Source organism: Pelophylax lessonae (assembly GCF_965119305.1).
Source record: "Pelophylax lessonae genome assembly, chromosome: 12".
NCBI lineage: Eukaryota > Metazoa > Chordata > Amphibia > Anura > Ranidae > Pelophylax > Pelophylax lessonae.
Genome location: NC_138779.1, coordinates 119966840 through 119990137, shown reverse-complemented (window position 1 = coordinate 119990137; position 23298 = coordinate 119966840). Strand labels below are relative to the sequence as shown.

Here is a 23298-nt window from a genome sequence, read left to right as displayed (position 1 = left end):
ATATTCTAATATAGACAGCAGTGTATAATGCTATCAGACACATTAAAGCCTCTACTCACTTTTGACTCCAGTAATATAAGGAAAAAAAATATGAAAAAATAGTATTACCTGTATTGCAGAATACTAATAAAAACTTATGACGCCCATATAAACCAGTCTTACAGCTAATAAGACATTGAGCTATACCCTACACAGTTATTTCCTACATAACCAATATTGCTGCAGCATAACAAATCTAAACAAAGCTTTTTCCTTTTAGCTTACATATTTCTTCTGTATTTTCAGGTAATGTGTCCATGGTACATTGTTTGGTCTCTTCATCTGATTTCATAGGAGATTTTCCTGTAAAAATTACAAGATATTATAAATAAAAGTTATTTTTCTTGTTAACAGTATAGGAGAACAAGAGAGGGTCAAAGGAAGTACAAGGAAAGGAAAACAAAAAATAAAAACGTACCTAAACATGAGTTTGGAAAAACCTTTTTAAAAGAAGCCTGTACTGAGAGGCTCCCTGGCTTTCTCTGTACTTGAGACACTGACTTGGGACATACATGTTGGTAATGAAGTCAAACTGGCTGATCTGAATACTTAAAGAGCCAAATGTATTGACGCATTTGGGTTATCATGGCAGCCAAGCAAGCAGTTTGCAACAACAGCCCACATATACAGTATTTTCAGTACAGGCATCAATTATTACTTGCTATACAGACCAATTCAGACACTTTGCAACTACATGTAAAAAACTAATTTTTTTGCTAGAAAATTACTTCGAAACCCCCAACATATTATAAAATTTTTTCAATTTTTTTAGCAAAGGCCCTATAGAATAAAATGGTGTGTGTTGCAATTTTTATGTGATAGTATTTGCACAGTGGTTTTTCAAAACGCAAAAAAAAACATTTTCATGAAAAAAAACAAAACACTAAAGTTAGGCCAATTTTTTTGTATAATGTGAAAGATGATGTTCCGGCGACTAAATAGATACCCAACATATCACGCTTTAAAACAGCATCTGCCCATGGAATGGTGGCAAACTATGGTGCTTAATTTATCCACAGGTGATGCTTTGAACACCTTTACAGGTTACCAATTCAGAGTTGCACAGGAGGTCTGGTGCTAGAATTTTTTCTCTCGCTCGGACCGTCGCAACAATACCTCACGTGTGATCACCATTTACATATGCATGCGGGAGTAATGTATTTATTCGCATTTGCACGCAAGCACGGTGGGACGGGGGCACTTAAATTTTTTTTTTATTATTTATTTTTTTAAATTTTTTTTATAATAACTTTATTAGTATCACAAGGGATGAACAATATCCCTTGTGACAACATGGGCTGGCATTTTTTTTTTTTTAAACTTTATTGCCATCACAAGTGATGGACCGTGACAGGTCCTCTTTATGGGGCGATCTAGGATCTATTAGACGCCAAATCTTTCCTCTAGCCTCCCATGCAGCCAATTAGACACAAATCGGCCTGATTGGCTGCTTTCCTGGCCGCTGGCGGCCAGGTAAACAAAGAGGCGGAACTCATTGCTCCTGGTTTCCGGGGTGATAAAGAGAAAGGAACGACATCAGTTGCTCTCTCGCTGTTCAGGGCAGCCATCGCCGCAGGTTGCATCGCTCATGGGTTCCGCAATAAGACGGTAGAGCCTGGGAAAGGCAGCGGCGGCCGTGGGAGGGGGAGTGGAACCCCCTTCCATCACCCTCAGAAGTGATCGAGGGGCTAATTAGCCACTCAGATCACTTCGGCATGAAAGAGAATCACTGGCTGAAAATATACATACTGGAATGATGCCTGTTGGTGCAGGCATCATTCCGGTATAACCACTGAAACTGAAGGACGTCCATGGATGTCCTCCCTGTGGCAAGTGGTTAAAGGGAAGAAGTCCGGAGAGAAATATGCCAGATGCCAATATTAACTTGTTTGTCAAAGGTGTGTACTCCGGGGCTACCACCCTTATACATGGCTTACTATTTAGTGAGTCATTAACCCGGGTTACCCTTCTGTTACTGCCATATCATATACTGCCCTTGTTTAAAAATAATTAAAAATGCCTTTAGAAAAAAATGTGTGGTGGGTCATAATATGTTTCCCAAATAAGTGAAAAGCCACTTCCATAAGGCCTTGTTTATGACTAGAGATAAATGTGAAAACCATCTCACCAATCAAGTGTCCTGAAACCTCTACAAGGAGCTCCATTTTTGGCACAAAACAGATCTATTTTAAAAAATATGAAGAAATGGCTTGCAAAGACAGAGGTGTATTAATGAAGAAAGGCTAAGTGCTCCTCAAACACAGCCTGGGCAGGCTTTTTTTTTTTTTTTTTTTTTTTTACACACACAGGGATGAGAAAACAGCGGACAGACAGTGATACAAATGTGACCACCACTGCAACACAGAGACAGAAGAGTTGGGTTTGGTACATTGAACTGAAAACCCCTATTTAGAGAATATAGCATGTGTTCAAACGTTTGTGTAGAATTACCATCATCTGCCTCTTTCTTCTGGCGCTTGGCTTCTTCTTTGACATTCAACTGTTGATTCTGTGTATCTGGCTCTGTTGAGGTATTTTCTAATTTTCTTTTGGTTATCTGCTTGCGAGCTGTAGGCAACGAGAAAAAACAAATATCAAGTAGACATTAGGCGCTAGGATTGATGTAACCAGTGTTTTTGTATTACAAAATTATTATTTAATGCAAATGTATACCTGTTTTGCGTTTGGGAATATTGGAAGAAGTTACAGAAACATCTGATGACACAGAATTGGCTAATCTTTCACTGGATCCCCCATTTTTAACAGAGGTACCTTCTGCAGAAGTGGTAACAGGTGGAGTAGCTGGCTGCAAAAAAAAAAAAAAAATGCAGAGAACATAAATAATTTTATCTACATTAAAAAGAGCTTTGAATGCAAACGTGATATTATGCTAATGAGTAAAAATTATACCATTCTTAATAAAAAAAAAAAATAAAAAAAAACACGTACACAAGATGGGGGTAGCCAAATAAGATTACAGTGCATATTGCAAATCCTTTAAATAGCATTAGACAGTTTTTGTCTTACCTCACCCCTGGCCCTAATGTATGTAGTTTTACAGGATTGTTTTCCTTACTTGCAAAGTATTTATCCCCATGCATTCACTAAAGACTCAATAAGCAAGCAAAAAAGAAGAAATTCTCCATTATAAAAGCTTGTATAATATATATTAATACTTCCGATGCATGGACTGTTCCACTTGCACCTCCATCCTCCCATGCGTTTCATGACTAAGCTCTTGACAAAGTGAAACACGTTAGAGGCTGGAGGAGCAGTTCATGCACCAGAAGAATACATTTTTATACACAGCTTTTATATTGGAGAGTGTCTGCTGGTTGGAGAAGTGAGGGGCGTAAGTGCCTGCAGCGGAGCAATAAAGTCCTTTTATTACAGGCTAATGGGATACAACACTCTAATATCATTACTAGGATAAAGAAGGAAAACCAAATATCTCAGTTCTAGAAGGATGAGGATGTTATACAGCACTTGATTCTTGGGCGGTGTCATGAATCTGCCATACTATATTTTCTCTGCTACTTCACTACTGCTTAAATGCAAAAATGCTTCCATCTATCAAGAGCAAAATGCTCCATTGAGCCAATTAATTTGGAGATGTTGGCCTTTTCTAACTTGTCCAAATACAAATAAACACACAGCAGGAGGATAAGAGAGGTTTCAGATATATCTGATCAGCATTTTATTGCTCAATAGTGGCTAATTAACTTTTAAAATTAAAGTGTTACTAAACCCAGGAGCCTGCATTCACTATATCTGGTCTCCCACAGTACACGAAAATGCAATTATTTTTGTAAATATAAAATGCTAAATTCCCTTTCTCATCAGCAGCATATAGCAGTCTTGTGACTTATATCAGTGTCTGGTTAAAGCTTGTAGGAGGAGTTTTTATTCTACGCTGACTGTCCTAGGAGGCTGCAGGACCCCTGACTCTCTGTCTGGACAGTGCTGATCACATGCACTCTCCCGAGAAGAAAAAAAAAAAAACGCTCTAGCAAAAGACAAAGAACTAAAGCATATGCAGAGGGACTCCAAAGACTGTCTTATCAGGAAATGGATTGGGGATAGTAAAAGAATGGGAGGATCAGAGCGGGCAGGATAAAAAAAAAAGCCTTTTTACACAATGCGGAGGAATAAACCTTTAGGTTCCACAGTGAGTACATATACAGACAGATTTTATAGTTGTAGGCTTAGCAACACTTTAAAGTGTGCCTTCACCCTTATTTAGCAGTTTGGATATTGTCCTTCCCCCCCCCCCTCCTGTTACACAATCAAATAATTGACGGACACAGCGTACATTGACGGACACAGCGCTCCATAAATCACAACTACTGGGTTATAATGACTCCTCCAGGAGTAGGACTAAGCAGAACAAAAAACACCTGGCTACGCCCATGGATCGTCCTCAGCTTGGTATATAACCCCCCTCTCTACTCTAGGTAATCAGTTTAGTAGCAAGCAGTATTAGAAGCATCAGAACTTCATAGAGGGGTGGGTGCTCTGTTCATCGATGAACTCCGTGAAATGAATTTTACAGTAACTACAAAAATCACATTTTCTCTTTCGTTCATCGACGAACACAGCACTCCATAAATCATAACTACTGGGATGTCCAAAAGCAGTGCCAAAAGGAAAATGAGGGGTGGGGAAAATGACCCAAGGCTAAACATAAGAGCCCTTAACCAGGACACAGGAGCCCCGTCTGAAAAATAAAATTTTAAAGAAAAACACCCCTCAAGAGGGAACAGCCGCTCTTAAAACAGCAGCCTACAAAACTTTGCGGCCAAAAGAAGCATCCGCAGATGTCAAAGTATCGACCTTATAGAATTTTGTAGCGGTATGCACCGATGACCAAGTGGCCGCCTCGCAAACTTGTGATATTGATGCCTGATGACTGAAGGCCCAAGAAGCACTCAGTCCCCAAATAGAATGCACCGCTAAAAGGGAAAGGTGAAACCTGTCCTTTAATGGAATAGGCCTGAATCACCGTCTGTGTGATCCATTTGGAGATGGTAGCAGAAGAAGTGCCCAGCCCTTTTCTTGGTCCGTCTGTAACCACAAAAAGCGAGTCTGACCTCCAAAAAGGACTCAGTAGTTGCTGGATACACCCAAATCGCACAAACCCCATCCAAGGTATGCAAAGCAAATGCCTTGGGATGAGCCTGCTTGGGACACAAGGAAGGCAACACAATGTCCTCATTCAGATAGAAGTCGGACAACTTTGGGCAGGAATGAAGGACAGGGACGAAGAACCACTTTATCCTTATGGACTACTAAATAGGGACTGCGACAGGATAATGCCACCAATTTAGATACCCTGCGGACCGAGGTAATAGCCACCAAGAATCTCCCCTTCTGGGATAACGTAGGCAAGGGAATCTCCCAAATTTTCACCAATTGAAGTTTCTGGAGAACCGAAAGTACTAAATTTAAATTCCATGGCGGCAAAAGAGACCGTACAGGTGGAGCCACATGTCGAACCCCCTGAATGAAGGTACAAACTAAAAAGAGTGTGTGGCTAGGGGTTGCTGAAAGAAGATTGAGAGGACAGACACCTGGCCCTTGATGGTACTCAAGTCCAACTTCTGATTAATGCCCTGTTGAAGAAAGGTTAAGATCCGAGCCACAGAAAAGGATTGAGGATGAGCGCCAATCGACCCACACCAAGAAATGTATGCTTTCCACGTACAATGGTATATCTTGCTGGAAGACGACTTTCTCGACTTCACCATAGTAGAGATCACTGATCCAGACAGACCTCTCTCCCTCAGTACCTGGCGTTCAATAGCCAAGCCATTATAACCAACGACTGTAAAGCATGATGGTAGATCAGCTCTTTGGACAACTGATCTTCTCTAAGAGGAAGCCCCCAAGGGATATTTATGGCCACCAGACTAATTGGAAGATCCTCGCCCTTGAATCCTCACAGGAATTACGGAAAAAGCCTGAGCCAAGGATGATACTGGCCTTATCGTGACCCTGGACACCACGAACCTCGGTATCCTCCTGTGGAGCTGAACCTGCTAAAGGAGCTGTATGTAGGACTGTGCAAACACAACTGTCTTGAAGGTGGATACCACCAGACTCAGAACCTGTAAGCAAAATGGGAGAGAGAACTATCTGTGAGACAGCAGCTGGTAAATCATGGCCTGTGGTTCCTCAAGTTTGACCAGAGGAAAGACCACCCTGGTCAGAATTCGAATCAGACCTAGGTAAATCAATTCCCTGGATAGGGGGAACCTTTGGAAGTTCGGACATCACCTGAACCTTTGCAGGAATTAAATCCACACAAGGAGACTCAGGACCTAAAAAACCTGAAAAGGACAAGCTTTGTCCCCCTTTCTGGGTACTCCCAAAAGAATAACTTTGTGGATCCCCTTGATGCTCGTGAAGGAGGTCCACGAGGCCTGAAACAGGCAAAGATGTTCCCCCACCCCAATAATGGGCGAGAGCAGACCTTTATGCTGAAGGGGTCTTGTCTGGGGGTCTGGAGAAGTTAGCTCTAGGCTTACCAGACCAAGGATGCATGGAACCTCCCGGTGAAGATTTGAAAGATCTATTTCCCTTATTCTCCGTCCCAGAACCACAAAATAATTTTCTATGTGCTGAGAAGAAGGCCCCTGTCTGCAACGAGGCTTCTTCCTTTCCTAGACTATAGCAGAAAGGAACTCTTACCCCCCCCCCCCCCCCTAAATCCCCTCTAATGAGGTCATCCAGGGTAGCCTTGAAAGGGCAGATCAATCAGAGCTTTCTTAGAGGCTTGGTCTGTGGACCAATTCTTAAGCCACAGCACGCGCCTAATCACCACCGCTGAAACAGAAAGTTTGGACAGCACAGAAGCTGTATCCAACGCTGCATCACAAATAAACTGCAGCCCATGGACTGTTTAGCTAAATCAACATAAGCAGCAGGGACCTGCTTACCACCCAGGCCCTGGTGCAAAAGCTTGGTCCATTCAGTTAGGGTCTTAGACACCAGGGCTGAGGCAAAGACCAGCCATAGTAAACATGCTGCGTGCCATAGCCTCTGCTTTCCTGTCAGCCGGTTCCTTAAAGGATGGGGATTCCTCTACTGGGATCAAGGTAGCTTTGTTCAACCTGGAAAAAGGAGGGTCCACCACTGGTGGACTGGTCCTCTTTTTTAAAAAGTAACCCCTCAAAAGGGTAACGTACAGCAAAACGTTTGGGGACCACAAAGGGTAATTTTGGTTGTTCCCATTTCTTACAGGAAAACCTGTCAAAATAAGGCACATAAGGAAAAACCTTTGGAGTGCGAGGTGACTTGTGTACCAAACGACTAAGCCACATCCATAGATACATCATCCGCATCCTCCATTTTTAAAGTCTCACGCACTGCAGTGATAAGTGCGTCTACCAGCGCTTTTTAATTCGCTGCTGCGACCAAGGGGAAATTATCCTCACTATCGGGTGGATCTGGGGGTGTGATATTAAGCCCCCCTGGACAGGCCGCCTCCATGGCAGCATCAGGCTCAGATTCAGATGAGACAGACTGAACAGGGAATGGCGAGAGATGCTTCCTCCTGGGCCTTTGCCCACAAGCCACTTCCACCCAGGACACTAACTACTGCAGGACCACCGTCAGTGCAACCATGGGAAGCTGGGGTTCCGAGGGACCTGCCATCTCCATTATGTGGTCAGTGGGTGAGATGTGACCCTGAGGCTCCATAAGGAACGGAAGACCTTGCAGTACAAAAACAATCTTTTGGCATCACTAAAGGATCCCCCAAGGATAAGGGTACCCATCAGCAGAGAGAGAGATAAAAGGGACCCCCAAGGACTCACCCTACCGATCTGAGGAGTACCGAGAATTTGGACCCAGCATTACCTGTTCATATGTCCCAGGCACAGGAAGAGGAAAAGGAGGAGGAAGAGGAGCAGCTTCAGCATCCCCATGAGCCTTAGGTCGTCTCCAGTGTCTCCCGGACTAAGAGCAAATGGCCCCCATGACATCATCCTGCTACACAATCATGGCCACCAGCTGGAGACCAGCCAGACTAAGGGAAAAAGGCCCTCGTGACATCATCGGGCTACATAGACCTAAGCTTGGCAGTATGCGACCCTGTGAGACGTTTAACTCGCAGGCCAGCCTCTGTCCATTAAGCCAACCTAGCGCGTAGCTGCTGGGCTGGGGGGACCACTGGATCTAGAATTATCCAGCCCGGCAGTTGATTGGAGATCTCCCAAGAGAAAAAACAAAAAAGATGTAAGGAAGAAGAAAAAATTGCCAGGGCCAGAGATCCCAGCCAGGAGCCTAGGTCCTTACTCCTGACGAGACAGATTAAAACTGATTACCTAGAGCAGGGGGGGGGGGGTTAAATAACAAGCGGGGGGACAGCCCATGGACGTAGCCAGGTGCTTTTTGTTCTGCCTAGTCCTACTCCTGGAGGAGGCAATATAACTCAGCAGTTATGATTTATGGTGCGCTGTGTCCGTCGATGAACGAAAGGTTTATCTGCTAAATAACTTATGTGGGTCTCCACCCCACTTTTCCATCGAGTATGACACTTCCCACCACACTAACTGAAGTCTCCTGGGATTTTTCACTTCACCCATTCCAGGAAGCATCACTGACAATCTTAGGCACACTGCACATGTGCAGCGGGACATCATCAAGGGGTATACAAAATGACGGCATAGAACCCCACACGTGACAGGGGTGCGTGGGACCCCACATGCGGAGTGAGGGGAGCACTTTACTTTTTTTATCGTTAATCTAATCTTTGTTTTAACTTTTATAAATTCTCTCTTCGGTGAACACATTTTCTCTTATGTTCAATATCGTTTCTTAAACTATAGCGGTGTCTGATTTTACACCAAATGAACAAGTATGCATGCAGAATAAGGCTGATTTCACAAGGGCGTTTAGCCATGATGAGAATCCCAGAGGCAGGAATTTACCAATTCCTGCTGCTGGGTTTGATAGCTGCAAGCTGATAGCACCACACATACAGCAGTACACTGTCCATACATGCCAGTAAGCACTTCAGAACTAGTGAATGTGTGAGCAGCAATGCCTCATGGGACATGTAGTCCTGTGCAGAAGGAAGTGATGTAAGGGCTCTGTGCAGGGCATGGGTAAACCAGTATCCTCTGCACTGGTCACACCTTGCAGCTGGTGATTAGTGCCTCCTTAAGAAATCAGGAACTAACAGAGCTGTTAGTGCTGCAAGAGGACTAATTGAACATTAAGGAACAAAAGTGAGCTAGCCAGCAGCAAGTTGGTACACCAGAGCACAAGCTTCTTCACGATGTAAGCACAAAATAGAATAGCACTTACTGGTTGACTCATTTAACCACCCCCCATCCGCGCTACAGCCTATATACGGCTGCAGCGCGGACTCGAATTTTCGGGAGGCCGTTTTTAAACGGCCTCCCAGTGACACGCCCCCAGCGCGCTCCCGCGAGCGCGCTGCGGGGAAAATCTGTGTCGGCCGTGTCCCTTGGACACGGCCGATCACAGATCGTGGTGAATGGCCAATCACAGCGGCCATTCACCATGTGATCTGGCTGTCCAATGAGCGATGATCTCATATGTAAACATATGAGATCATCTCATCGCCGGCGCTCCTTCCTCACACGGAGCCTGCAGTGTGAGGAAGGAGGGGGAGCCTCACAGCGCCGGGGACACAGGAGAATGTAATCAGGGCACCGATCACCAGTGCCCTGATTACACAAGGTAAAAACACACACACAGTGCCCCCCCATCAGTGCCCACAGTGCCCGCCATCAGTGCCCCCCATCAATGCCCACAATCAGTGCCCATAGTGCTGCTAGTCAGTGCCCATCAGTGCCTGCTCATCTAGGCACTGATGAGCACTGACTGGCAGCACTATGGGCACTGAGTGTGGGCACTGATGGTGCTGCCCATCAGTGCCGCTCATCAGTGCCACCCGTCAGTGTCCAGTGCCATCCGCCAGTGCCCATCAGTGCCGCCTATCAGTGCCCATCAGTGCCGCCTCTCAGTGCTGCCTCTCAGTGCCCAGCAGTGCCACCTGTCAGTGCCCAGCAGTGCCGCCTATCAGTGCCCAGCAGTGCCGCCTATCAGTGCCCAGCAGTGCCGCCTATCAGTGCTCATCAGTGCGGCATATTAGTGCCACCTCATCAGTGCCCATAAGTGCCACCTCATCAGTGCCCATCAGTGCAGCCTATCAGTGCCGCCTCATCAGCGCACATCAGTGAAGGAGAAAAATTTATTTTCAAAATTTACTCGCAGAAAATAAGAAAAACTTTTTTTTTTTTTCAAAATTTTTTGTCTTTATTCTTTTTTTTTGTAAAAAATAAAAAACCCAGAGATGATTAAATGCCACCAAAAGAAAGCTCTATTTGTGTGAAAAAAATGATAAAAATTTCAAATGGGTACAGTGTAGCATGACCGCGCAATTGTCATTCAAAGTGTGACAGCACTGAAAGCTGAAAATTGGCCTGGATGGGAAGGGTGTTTAAGTGCACAGAAGGCAAGTGGTTAACAAAGGTGGCCAGGAACTGCACTTCTCTCTGAACCATCAGTTACACAGAGGCAAACATTATCTGGACCTTCAACCACACCTGTACTCTTAAGCCCTTTAAATAAGCTATTGTACTCATGAGTGGCCAAGATTATATTACTTTGTCCATCCATGTTGGTGCTTTTGAAGGGGCTGTTGAGGTCCAGTAAGGGCGCTTCTTTCGAATCTGTGCAGAAGAGCTTCCAAGCCACTGCAAAAGACCAGCTTCAAAGCAGATAGAAGGGGATCCTATCTGAACAGGTCCCAAGCACTGTAAATCTTCTCTGCCCTGGACCCAAGATTTAGAAGACAAAAATGTTTAAAACACCAGAGCAAATTATAAATGTACAGGCTAAGGTGCAGACCTTTTACCCAGTGGAACATCCAAAAGCAGCCCATCAAAGGGGGAGGCAACACAGCGTCCTGAGAGGGCACTCGAACAAAGCGGACAGCGCTGGAGGGCGACCACCAAAGAAAATGTAATCAATCGCTCTGGGCTAGCTCAGACGCTCACTTTGCAGAAGTTTTGGCTACAAGAAAAACCACCTTGTGAGCGAGTAAAGAGAGGAAGGTCTCTCAAAATGGGAGTCCTTTAACAGCAGAAAGAACTAGATTTGGGTCCCATGAAGACACAAGGGAACGGATAAGGGGAGCTATACAGGAAAAAACCCTGTAAAAAGGAGTTAATCATGCAGTAAAAGGCCAACAGCCTCTGAAACAGGATAGAAAGGGCTGAAACCTGACCCTTAATTGTGCTGGGAGCTAAGCACCCAGACCCAGCTGCAGGAAAACGGAATTTTTGTAAAATCTTACCTGTAAAATTTCTTTCTCTGAGTCCTCCGACAGTCGCCGCCTCTTCATATTCGTCACTATGGGGGTTATTGACCTTTGCTCCGTAGGAGTAGCTAGGCAACAGAATAGGTTAATATCAAAGCTTTTAGCATACCCCACCCCTAGGGGGTGGTCCCCTCAGTCAATACCCTCCTGCTTCCTGCATTCCTACCTCAGTTTCAGTAGCATAGCAGTAGAGTACATAAACAAACCCCAAAAGAGGGGCGGGGGCGGCGACTGTCGGAGGACTCAGAGAAAGGGATTTTACAGGTAAGATTTTACAAAAATTCCGTTTTCTCTTACGTCCTCCGACAGTCGCCGCCTCTTCATATTTGTCACTATGGGACGTCCCAAAGCAGTGTAGACATGAGGGGTGGGAAAAAAAACAGCCGCGCCCAAGGCAACGCAGTACCCACATCAGAAAAAAAAGGAACCTTACCAAAGGAAGGAAACCAACTGGGCAACATGAAAAAAACTTGCTCAACAGGAGCAACAACCCAGGAAAACAAATAACCTAGGGATAAAAACATCCCAACAGCCAAGGGTCCAAAAAACAAGGAACCCTAAGGCACTGCCAAACGAAGAACCTTGCGGCCAAAGGAAGCATCTGCCGATGCCTGAACATCCACTTTGTAGAATTTTGAGAAGGTGTGAACGGACGACCAAGTCGCCGCCTTACACACCTGGGCCACAGAAGCCCGATGATGACAAGCCCAAGACGTACTCAGAGATCTGGTAGAGTGCGCCTTCACAGGCATGGGGGGAACTTTTCCCTTCAAAGCATAGGCCTGTTCAATGGTCTGTCTGATCCATTTGGCGATGGTAGAAGCCGACGCCGCCATGCCCTTCCGAGGCCCCTCTGGAAGGATAAATAGAGAATCCGTCTTGCGAAAGGATTCAGTCGATGACAGGTAAACCCTGATCGCCCGAACAACATCCAAGGAATGCAAAGCCACCTCCATTGGATGTTTAGGCTTCGCGCAAAGCGAAGGCAAGACAATGTCCTCATTGAGGTGAAATTCCGAAATCCTTTTCGGAAGGAAAGACGGGTTAGGTCGCAAGACCACCTTATCCAAGTGAACCACCAAATACGGAGATCTGCAGGACAAAGCTGCCAGCTCCGACACTCTGCGAGCCGAAGTGATCGCCACCAAAAAGGCGACCTTCTTGGACAACATAGACAACGAGATCTCCCTGATCTTTTCAAAGGGAGCATGTTGCAACACGGACAGAACAAGGTTCAAGTCCCATGGAGGTAAAGGCTACCTCCTAGGAGGGACCAGATGCCGCACCCCTTGAACAAAGGTGCTAACCAAAGAATTAGACGCCACAGGGCGTTGAAAGAGAACGGCCAGCGCAGAAATCTGACCCTTAATCGTGGCCAACGCCAAACGCTGGTCCACGCCCGTTTGAAGGAAAGCCAACACTCTTGATACAGAGTATGAGCGAGGGGAATACCCCCTGGACTCACACCAGGCAAAATAGGCCTTCCAAGTACGGTAGTAAACCTTCCCCGAAGAGGTCTTTCTAGCCTTGATCAAAGTGTGAATGACCTCAGGGGAGAGACCCCTATCCTTCAGGACCTCGGTTTCAACAGCCAGGCCGTCAAAGCCAGCGACTGTAAAGCAGGATGGAATATCGGCCCTTGAGACAGGAGATCTTCTCGAAGAGGCAGACGCCACGGAGCGTCGACCGCCAGATTCACGAGATCTGCGTACCAAGACCGGCGAGGCCAGTCTGGCGCCACCAGAATCACCGTGTGCGGTTCCGAGGCCAACCTGCGAAGGAACCTGGATAATAGCTGAATCGGTGGAAAGGCATACATCAGACGATACTGATGCCAGGGAGCCACTAACGCGTCTGACGCGTCTGCCCGAGGATCGCGCGTCCTTGCCACGAACCTTACCACCTTGTTGTTTAGACGAGACGCGAACAGGTCCACTCCTGGTGAACCCCACTTCGCGCACAACATCTGGAAGACATCCGGGTGAAGGGACCATTCCCCCCTGATCCAGGGTCTGGCGACTCAGATAATCCTCCTGCAAGTTCTCCACCCCCGGAATGTGAACCGCCGTTATCGCCGGGACGTGCTTCTCGGCCCAAGACAGAATGTCGGCCACTTCCCGAGCCGCTCGGGCACTCCTGGTACCCCCTTGGTGGTTGATGTAGGCCACCGCTGTGGCATTGTCCGTCTGCACCCGAACCGGACGGCCCTGCAGCCTGTCCGTCCAACGCCGAAGGCAGAGATTTATCGCTCGCAATTCCAGAATGTTGATCGGAAGGGAGGATTCCTCCTCCGACCAAGTACCCTGGGCGGACAGAACGCCCAGAACACCACCCCAGCCCGACAGGCTGGCATCCGTGGTGATCACCGTCCACGAGAAAGGGCGAAAGGACTTGCCCCCTGACACCGCCGGGGACTGGAGCCACCAAAGAAGGTCCCTTCTGGTGCGATGGCTCAATGAAATCTGGAGATCCAGAGATTGCGGACGCCCGTCCCACCTGGTCAGAATCTCCCTTTGGAGACCCCGCGTGTGAAACTGGGCGAAGGGAATCGCCTCGAAAGCCAAGACCATCAATCCCAGACACCTCATGCACGTCCGGAGGGACGAGCACTGAACGTCCCTGAGGGACCTGACTTCTTCCTGAAGACCTTCGCCGGGATCATTCCCAGGTAGGGAAGACGAACCGACGGACACAGCGTCGATTTTGGAAAATTTATCGTCCAACCAAACTCCTGTAGAGTCTGCATCGTGACGGACAGGTCGTACACCAGACCCTGACTGGTCGCAGACTGAACCAGAATGTCGTCCAGATACCCCAGGACCGAGATACCCTGGGCTCTCAATAAAGCCAGAACCGGCGCAAGCACCTTGGTGAACACCCGCGGAGCCGAAGCGAGACCAAAGGGCAACACCACGAACTGGTAGTGATCCTCCGCAATGGCGAATCGAAGGTACCTCTGGTGACCCTCGAAAATGGGGATGTGAAGATACGCATCCTTCAGATCGATGGACGCCATGAATTCCCCCGGAACCAGGGCAGCCACCACCGATCGCAGGGATTCCATGCGGAACTTGCAAACCCGCACAAAGCGGTTCAGAGCTTTCAAGTCCAGAATTGGACGTACCTTGCCCTCCTTTCTGGGCACAGTGAACAGATTGGAATAGAACCCCCGAAATCGGTCCCGATGAGGCACCGAAACCACCACTCCCTGAGCCCGCAGGTCCCGCACCGCCAGGTGCAGATCCCGCAAGCGCTCCGGAGACAGCTGAAGATTTGAGGGAAAAAATCTGCTCGCCGGCCGAGAGAGAAACTTGATCTTGTATCCAGATCGAACGATTTCCTGAACCCACCTGTCCCAAACGCGGACCAGCCAGGGTTGAAGAAAACCGAGCAAACGTCCCCCCACCCCAGAACTGGGTGAGGGCGCCCCTTCAGGCCGCATTCTTATGGGCAGCGGACCCTGCTAACTCCTAAGCTAGACAATAGAAACTGAGGTAGGAATGCAGGAAGCAGGAGGGTATTGACTGAGGGGACCACCCCCTAGGGGTGGGGTATGCTAAAAGCTTTGATATTAACATATTCTGTTGCCTAGCTACTCCTACGGAGCAAAGGTCAATAACCACCATAGTGACGAATATGAAGAGGCAGCGACTGTCGGAGGACGTAAGAGAAACAAAGGATTTATTCCCTGGAAAAACTGGAGGTTGAAATTCCTGACTCGCACCATGATCAAACTCTTCCTAGATGAAGGTTACTCTGTCTAGCACTTCAAACAAAAGGTTTCTCACATGCTTGTGGTCTCTGTGGCAAGAGTCAGAAAAAAATCATGGCGATTTAGGTCAAAGTATTTTATGAACATAGTAAAAACTTCTACCAAGAGGGCAGAGGAACCAGTCACACCCAATGGAATGAATGAAAATTCTCAAGACAGAGAGTAACAGGATTCCATGCTGCAGAAAGCAGCCACATCAGTAGGTGTACTGCAAGCAGCCATTAAAAGGGGGTATACTTGGGGAATTTGATACAGCGATATTGTTTTCCCTGCCCCTTATCTAGAAAGACATGTTGCAACAGCGTAGAAGTAGAGCAATGCAGGGCTCAGAGAACAAGGCAAGGCCTTAAGTAATCCTGAAACCCAGACAGCTGGTAGTCGATGAGGGTCAATGTTAAAGTCACTGTGAGCAGGCAGCACATTAAAGCCTATTAACTTGGACTTCAACAGCCATGCCGTTAAAGCCAACCACTAAGCCATGACATTACGCCTGTGACTATGCAAAAAACAAAAAGGGAGCAAGGAAGATTGAACCATGCAACAGAAGGTCAAGTAAATCCATAAGATCCGAGGATTATCTGCCTGGTCTAAGACCGGGGTGAGAAGCAACAGAATTCCTTCCACTCAAATTCTGTAAAGCAGACAAGCAAAACTATAAAACTGCAGAAAGGCAAAGTAGGGAGAACTGGACTCATGTTGAGCATAAACCAAAAATGCGCAAGATCCCTAGTTCTGGAGACAAACTTGCCTAGCTGTGCATTAAACCTGGATGCCAAAATATCTACATTAGTGGTGCCCTACCCATTGACAGAGTTACTCTAACCCCTCTTCTGGGTGAAGAGCCACCTCCCCCGAAGACAGACGTGGATGGATGAGGAAAAATCTGCTTGCCAATTTGCCATGCCTGGAATGTGGACAGCAGACAGTGTGGGAACATGGAGTTCTGCCTAAAATTGGAGAAGATCCACTTCCCTTGAGAAGCCTGACTTCTAGTGCCTCCTTGATGAAATATGTACACCACCAGCTTGTCATTGTCTGACTGAAGCCATACATAAAGGCCTTTCAACTGAAACGATTGATCATCCTTAATCCTTGTTGTCAGGACCCTCCAGAATTAAAAGAGGCACATTTTTCCCCATCTCCAGCATCTGTGAAGATATCCACCAGGCCAATGACCATCTTCATGCTAGTGTTGAACGACAATGGGGAATCAAACAGCGGTGTCCTCCTGTTCCACAAACTTAAGAAATTGCATTGGAGGGGGCTGAAAAGAAAGTCGGGTAAAGGCACTACCTCAAAGGAGGCTACCATTTTTCAAAGAACTCTAATGCAGGAGTGTATGGAGGGAATTGTTCTAGTCTTGAACAAGTCTATCTGAGCCCTCTGAGCAAGACATACTGTATATGTCCAGAAGGAGAATCACTCTCACCTGGATGGTATCCAGGATCAGACCTAAATTTTCCAACCTCTGGGTTGGAGCCAAAGGTAACTTTTGTAATGCAAGATTCATCCGAACTGCTCCAGACTGTGTACAATGTGAAGTACACCGGTCTCCAGGGGGCAGATTGATCCCTCAGAAGTCAGTCATCCAAACATCCACAACAGGGACACCCTAGTACAATGGTTCTCAACTCCAGTCCTCAGGACCCACTAACCGGCCAGATTTTAAGTATTACCTTGGGGAGATGCAGACTAGAGTACTGCAATCACTGAGCAGCAAATTATATCACATGGGATGTATTTCAGATATCTTGCAAACCAGGCCTATTAGTGGGTCCTGAGGACTGGTGTTGAGAACCACTGGCCCAGTACAACGAAGTCAGAACCTTGGAGAACACAATGCGAGCTTTGGACATGAACGGTAGGGCAACAAATTTAAGTGGCAGTTCTCTGCCGCGAACCGCAGAGCCTTTGGTTAGGTGGAAGGATTGAAATGTGCAAGTAAGCATCCTGATGTCCAGTGATGTCAAGAAACTAACTGCTGGGGAGAGGTCATTACAGACTCCACCAAGGTCATGGAGGCCAGAAGGGATGGGTTTTGATTGACCTGATATAGGAGCCACAAAAAACCAAGGCGCTGACTGTGCGCCTGTGGCAGTGTCTCTGTGGAAGGCAGCAGGAGGGAAGCAACATGCTGTATGCAATCTTGGCGGAAAAGGTGGGTGGGGAAGGCATTAGCTGGGAGGTGTGAGCCACTTGCCTCATCCTCCTGAGACTAAGTTTGGACAGGAGGAGAAAAGAAATTTAATTTTCTAGCTGTTGGATCGCTCGCTTCTCAGCCTTCGAGACAGCGGGAGACAGATGCAGCATTGAATCAAGTAGGATTCCAAGGCCTCTTGCACATTTCAGCTTGAAAAAGCTCAGTACAGCTTTTTTTTTTTTTTTTTTAATGAGCTAAAATACAGCCTATTAATTGTAATGTTCCTATGCACACAGGCGTGTAAAAAAGCAGTGTGCATTATACAGTAAAAAAAAAATATATATAGAAAAATATGCTTGTTTGCACAGTAATTTTTGCCTCATGCGCACAAATGACCATTTACATATTGTGCATAATAAGAACACAAATTAGTTTTGGAGTATTTGCGTGCACATACATTAAAAAAAAAAGTTTGAAAAAGTAGATGCTTGAACAGGAGTATCATGTGCAGGAGGACCAAAATAAATCCATACTTCTCTTTTAAGTCCCTTGCAGAAAGCAAATTTACAAAGACAATAACAGAAAGCAGTTCAGCAACGTTTTTTAACAAAAGAAAAAGAGGTAGGTTGCATTCATTTGAATAAACACATGTCCAGTTAATCAGAACTATCAATGAACAGTTGATGTTGGTTATTTTAAGGCACACATTATGAAATCACTGCTGCTGATTTACACTCTGCAAAGTCTGTACATGAACACTTCTAGTCCTACAAGGGAGAGGTCATGAACTGATCACCTCTAATAATCTCAGGCACTTGTGTGACACTCAGGGATCGGCCTCTAAGCCCACAGATACATTTCATACAAAGTAAAGAAGCTGAAAGCTGTTTGTCCAGAAAACATTTTGCTTCTTCTACAGCTGTATACTGTCCATACATACTATACACATGAACTTATATCAAAGGAAAATGTTGAATATGTTTCGTTTTTTTGTTTTGGCTAAGAGCCCAGGAATAGCCAGTGATACTCTGGAAGAATCCCCTGGCATAAGCCCAGATTTCCGAGTTATAAAGAGACCTGGTAATCTTTACCTCCATAAGACTAGCAATATCAGAGCTTCGAACAGCACCTGCTCTAACAAGTGGTTACAGATAAACAACAGCCAGTGATCATTTCATTAAGAACTAAAAGCAGAGTGTAAATGACATACTTGGGGTATTTTCAAATGTGTTAATGCCTGTGTACAATGAGATGGATTGTAGCTCCCTGTGATACGGACTGGAAAACAAGACATGAAAGTTGGATATAGCCACATGAATATTCAAATGGAACCATACATTTCCTTGGGTAACATAATAGTAAAAAAAATAAAAAACGCAAGGGGTAATCAATACCCAACTTTTACAGTAAAAGCTTTTGTATAGCTACTAGTGAAAGGGGACAATTTATATTTGGTTTAATGTTTGCTTAGAAAAATTGCCATTCTCCCAGTCCAGTCATTGTTGGTAACGTGTTAGATGTCCTTAGCCTTACACCACTCCACAAGCCACGCCCTCTGACATATTACACCCCACCCACGAGGGGCTCCGGCAAGCCCTACACACAGTCAAATAAATATCTGTGTGTGTGTGTGTGTGTGTGTGTGTGTGTGTGTGTGTGTGTGTGTGTGTGTGTGTGTGTGTGTGTGTGTGTGTGTGTGTGTGTGTGTGTGTGTATATATATATATATATATATATATATATATATATATATATACACACACACATACATACATATATATACATATACACACACACAGACAGACAGTATCTCACAAAAGTGAGTACACCCCTCACATTTTTGTAAATATTTAATTATATCTTTTCATGTGACAACACTGAAGAAATGACACTTTGCTACAATGTAAAGTGGTGAGTGTACAGTTTGTATTAAGTCCGATACTCACTTTAAGAAAATCAGGCGAACGATCGTCCGATTTCCCTCATTGTTTCACAGCAAACCGGAGCGGATGAACGAAAATTCATACGAAAATTCTCGGACGACAAAGGCTTTTTTTTTTTTTGTTTATTGTTTCTGATCATGCACAGTCTTTGATTTTTCTTGTACAAAAATTGTACCAAAACTGTACCAAAACTGTACACATTCAACTAAAATCGTTTGTTTTTTCCCATCGAGAAAAATGTTGGCATTTGTCCCTTTGAGAATTTGCTAATGAAAATTTGAAATCGGATGTCGAAAGTTGTGTACACACTATATGAAAACCATATGAAGATTATTTGGACGAAAATGTTTGCCCAATTTTCTTATAGTGTGTAGTGTACTAGCCTTAACAGTGTCATTTTGCTGTCCCCTCAAAATAACTCAACACACAGCCATTAATGTCTAAACCCCTGGCAACAAAAAGTGAGTACACCCCTAAGTGAAAAATAATACAATAAACAATAAGCCATTTTCCCTCCCCAGTATCATGTGACTAGTTAGTATTACAAGGTTTCAGTTGTGAATGGGGAGCAGGTGTGTTAAATACGGTGTTTTTGCTCTCACTCTCTTATACTGGTCACTGGAAGTACAACATGGCACCTCATGGCAAAGAACTCTCTGAGGATCTGAAAAAAAGAATTGTTGCTCTACATAAAGATGGCCTAGGCTATAAGAAGATTGCCAAGACCCTAAAAATTGAGCTGCAGCACGGTGGCTAAGACCATGCAGCGGTTTAACAGGACAGGTTTTATCCAGAACAGGCCTCGCCATGGTCGACCAAAGAAGTTGAGTGCACATGCTCAGCGTCCAATCCAGAGGTTGTCTTTGGGAAGTAGACGTAGGAGTGCTGCCAGCATTGCTGCAGAGATTGAAGGGGTGGGGGTCAGGCTGTCAGTGCTCAGACCAGATGCATCAGGTTTGTCTGCGTGGATGTCGTCCCAGAAGGAAGCCTCTTCTAAAGATGATGCACTAGAAAGACTGCAAATAGTTTGCTGAAGACAAGCAGACTAAGGAGATGAGTTACTGGAACCATGTCCTGTGGTCTGATGAGACCAAGATAAACGTATTTGGTTCAGATGGTGTCAAGCGTGTGTGGCGGCAACCAGGTGAGGAGTACAAAGACAAGTGTGTCTTGCCTACAGTTAAACATGGTGGTGGGAGTGTCACGGCCTGGGGCTGCATGAGTGCTGCCGGCACTGGGGAACGACAGTTCATTGAGAGAACCATGAATGCCAACATGTACTGTGACATACTGAAGCAGAGCATGATTCCCTCCCTTCAGAAACTGGGCCGCAGGGCAGTATTCCAACACAACGACCCCAAACACACCTCTAAGATGACCACTGCCTTGCTAAAGAAGCTAAGGGTAAAGGTGATGGACTGGCCAAGCATGTCTCCAGACCTAAACCCTATTGAGCATCTGTGGGGCATCCTTAAATGGAAGGTGGATGAGTTTAGGATCTCTAACATCCACCAGCTCCGTGATATCGTCATGCAGGAGTGGAAGAGGACTCCAGTGGCAACCTGTGAAGCTCCGGTGAACTCCATGCCCAAGAGGGTTAAGGCAGGGCAGGAAAATAATGGTGGCCACACAAAATATTGTGTCCTGTCTGCTATCGTGTCCTGTCAGTCGGCCCTTACTTCTAAAATAGAGGCGGTTCAGTTGGACGTGGGTCTCCTGTGGCAGGACTTTGACAAGGTCCGTTCCAGACTTACCTTGGTGGCGCAACGTGTCGGTCCTGTGGAGGACACCCTCGCGGAACATTTGGCCTCTCTGCGGGTCCTCCACTCCAGGGTCCGGGCCTTGGAATACTGCGCTGAGGACGCCGAAAACCGCAACAGGCGCAACAATCTCCGCATCATGGGCCTTCCAGAGGGTGCGGAAGGGGGCAGGGACCCGACGCGGTTTGTGAAGGATCTGAAATTGTGCTGAAATCCCTCCTGCCTGCAGCTCAAGTACAACATGCTCTTCCCTGCCAAGCTAAGAGTGGTTGATGGGGAGACCACCCGATTCTTCCTGGATCCGAAAGAAGCCTCAGACTGACTGGAGCAACTACCCCCCAGAGTTCTCTTTCTTTGCCTGCCTCTGGGCCCTGTGATCATGCCTTGAAGCTCCACTTGTGAACTGCAATCCCCGGCTGCTGCAGCCCTTCCCTTATCACCCTCTGGGTTATGTACCCTGATCCTGGCAGCCTGGATTGGTCTTCCCCTGGTGCCCCCTTGAAGGTAGGGCTGCTCCTGGGCTCATTGGGGCCTGTGGTCATCTGGACCCGGTAGACTTTTGTCCCCTGTGCTGCACCTGTTGGAATACTGGACCGCTGTGGCCTACCTCTTTTTCTCGGCTGCGTTAAGCAGCTACACTGAAGTGGTACCTGTTGTGCCTCTGTTTGCTACGCTACCCTGGTGCCCGTTGGCCCTTAGTTGCACGCCACCAACCTGACTTGACTGTTGTTGGGGTTAGGGGATCCATGCCTACCTCTTGGATGGGGTCGGACAGGGTGGGGGTGGGGGGACCCAGCCGTTGCTGGTCTTTGGTACCGATGGGTATTTTTGTTTTTTGTTCCTTTTGAAATTTTACTGTTTTTTACTGTTGTTGCTCTTCATGTGTGCTCTTGTGTGGCCGTGGTCTGGCGCTCTGCTCTATGGTGGGGACCTGGTGCTATGTGGCTGGCCTGCCCCCTCTGGCGCTGGTGGGGTGGTGGTTGGCGCCCGACCCCTGGCGGCGAGTCTCTTGTCTCTCCATAGCTAAGGTTGACGTGATTTCCTGGAATGTGCGGGGCATGAATTCTGCTGTTAAGCGCTCGTTGGTTTTTACCTTCCTGCGTAGATTTGCCCCCCACATCTGTGTCCTGCAGGAGACTCACTTGCTGGGCTCTCGTATTCTAGGCCTCAAGCGGGCTTGGGTGGGCGCTCACTACCATGCCACATATTCTAACTACGCCAGGGGGGTCAGTATCCTTGTCCACAGGTCATTACCCTTCCACCTGCTGGAGGTCCGGACCGACCCGGGTGGACGCTATGTGCGGTTACATGCTACCATATATTCTGTACCCTTTGTCCTTGTGGGTTTGTATTTACCTCCCCCTGTTGAGCCTACATTTCTCTACACCCTTATGCAGCTCGTTATTTCCTATGATGTGGCTAATGTACTACTGCTGGGGGATTTTAATCTGTCACCTACTCCGGATATGGACCGCCTCCACCCTCCTTCTACATGGTCCGACGCCTTGGCCCATGTTTTCCTTGGTGGACGTCTGGCGGTGCTTACACCCGTCTGACATGGAATACACCTGCCACTAGACCTCTCATCGGACCTTCTCTCGTTTAGACTTGGCTTTGGCCTCCTCGGAGGCGCTGAGAATGGTCGCATCTGCCTCTATCCTACCTAGGGGTATTTCTGAGCATGCCCCTTTATTGCTCTCTCTGCGATTAACTAATGAGAGGTCACGAGGGGGCTGGAGGCTGTCCAGATACTGGATCATGGAACCCTCAATCCTGGCTGCGTTGCCGGCTGAATTGACTCAGTTTTGGCTGCGTAATGAGGAACACCCTGACCCCCTTGTCTTATGGGATGCCTTTAAGGCCTGGTTACGGGGAGTGTACATCACTCGTATTGCCGCGGCCCGCAGGATTTCTGTGCAGTCTCTGGAACAGTTGGAGGCAGCCCTCCGCTGCGGAGTCCTATGTGGCCTCCCCTGGCGCTGACCGCTATGTGACCTTCCAGCGCACGCTCCATGACCTTTCTGTGTGTAGAACTGCTGCAACTCAGAAGTCTCTCCTCTCGACGGCCCAGCGCATTTTTGGATATGGAGATAAGAATGGGCGCCTCCTTGCCTGGCTGTCGAGGGAACAGACCGCTGTCACACACATTGGTCGGGTCCCCTGGATGTCTGGTACCCTCCTGACTGACTTGGACGACATTAATATTTGTTTTAGTGCTTATTACCGCACTCTTTATACTTCCAGGGTGACTTAAAGTGCAGAGGACTTGGAACGATTTTTAGATGACAT

The 23298-nt window shown here is 46.7% G+C and overlaps 1 protein-coding gene across 1 annotated transcript in view; it reads right to left on the bottom strand.

Moving 5' to 3' along the window:
* The window catches only part of LIG1 (DNA ligase 1), a 166010-nt gene that overhangs the window by 102435 nt on the left and 40277 nt on the right, over positions 1-23298 (bottom strand). The window contains exons 5-7 of the mRNA XM_082273878.1: positions 2713-2845; positions 2491-2607; positions 265-342 (exon numbers count right to left, since the gene is read on the bottom strand). Coding sequence (XP_082130004.1) covers positions 265-342; positions 2491-2607; positions 2713-2845 — 328 coding nt within the window. The remainder of the gene's footprint in view (positions 1-264; positions 343-2490; positions 2608-2712; positions 2846-23298) is intronic.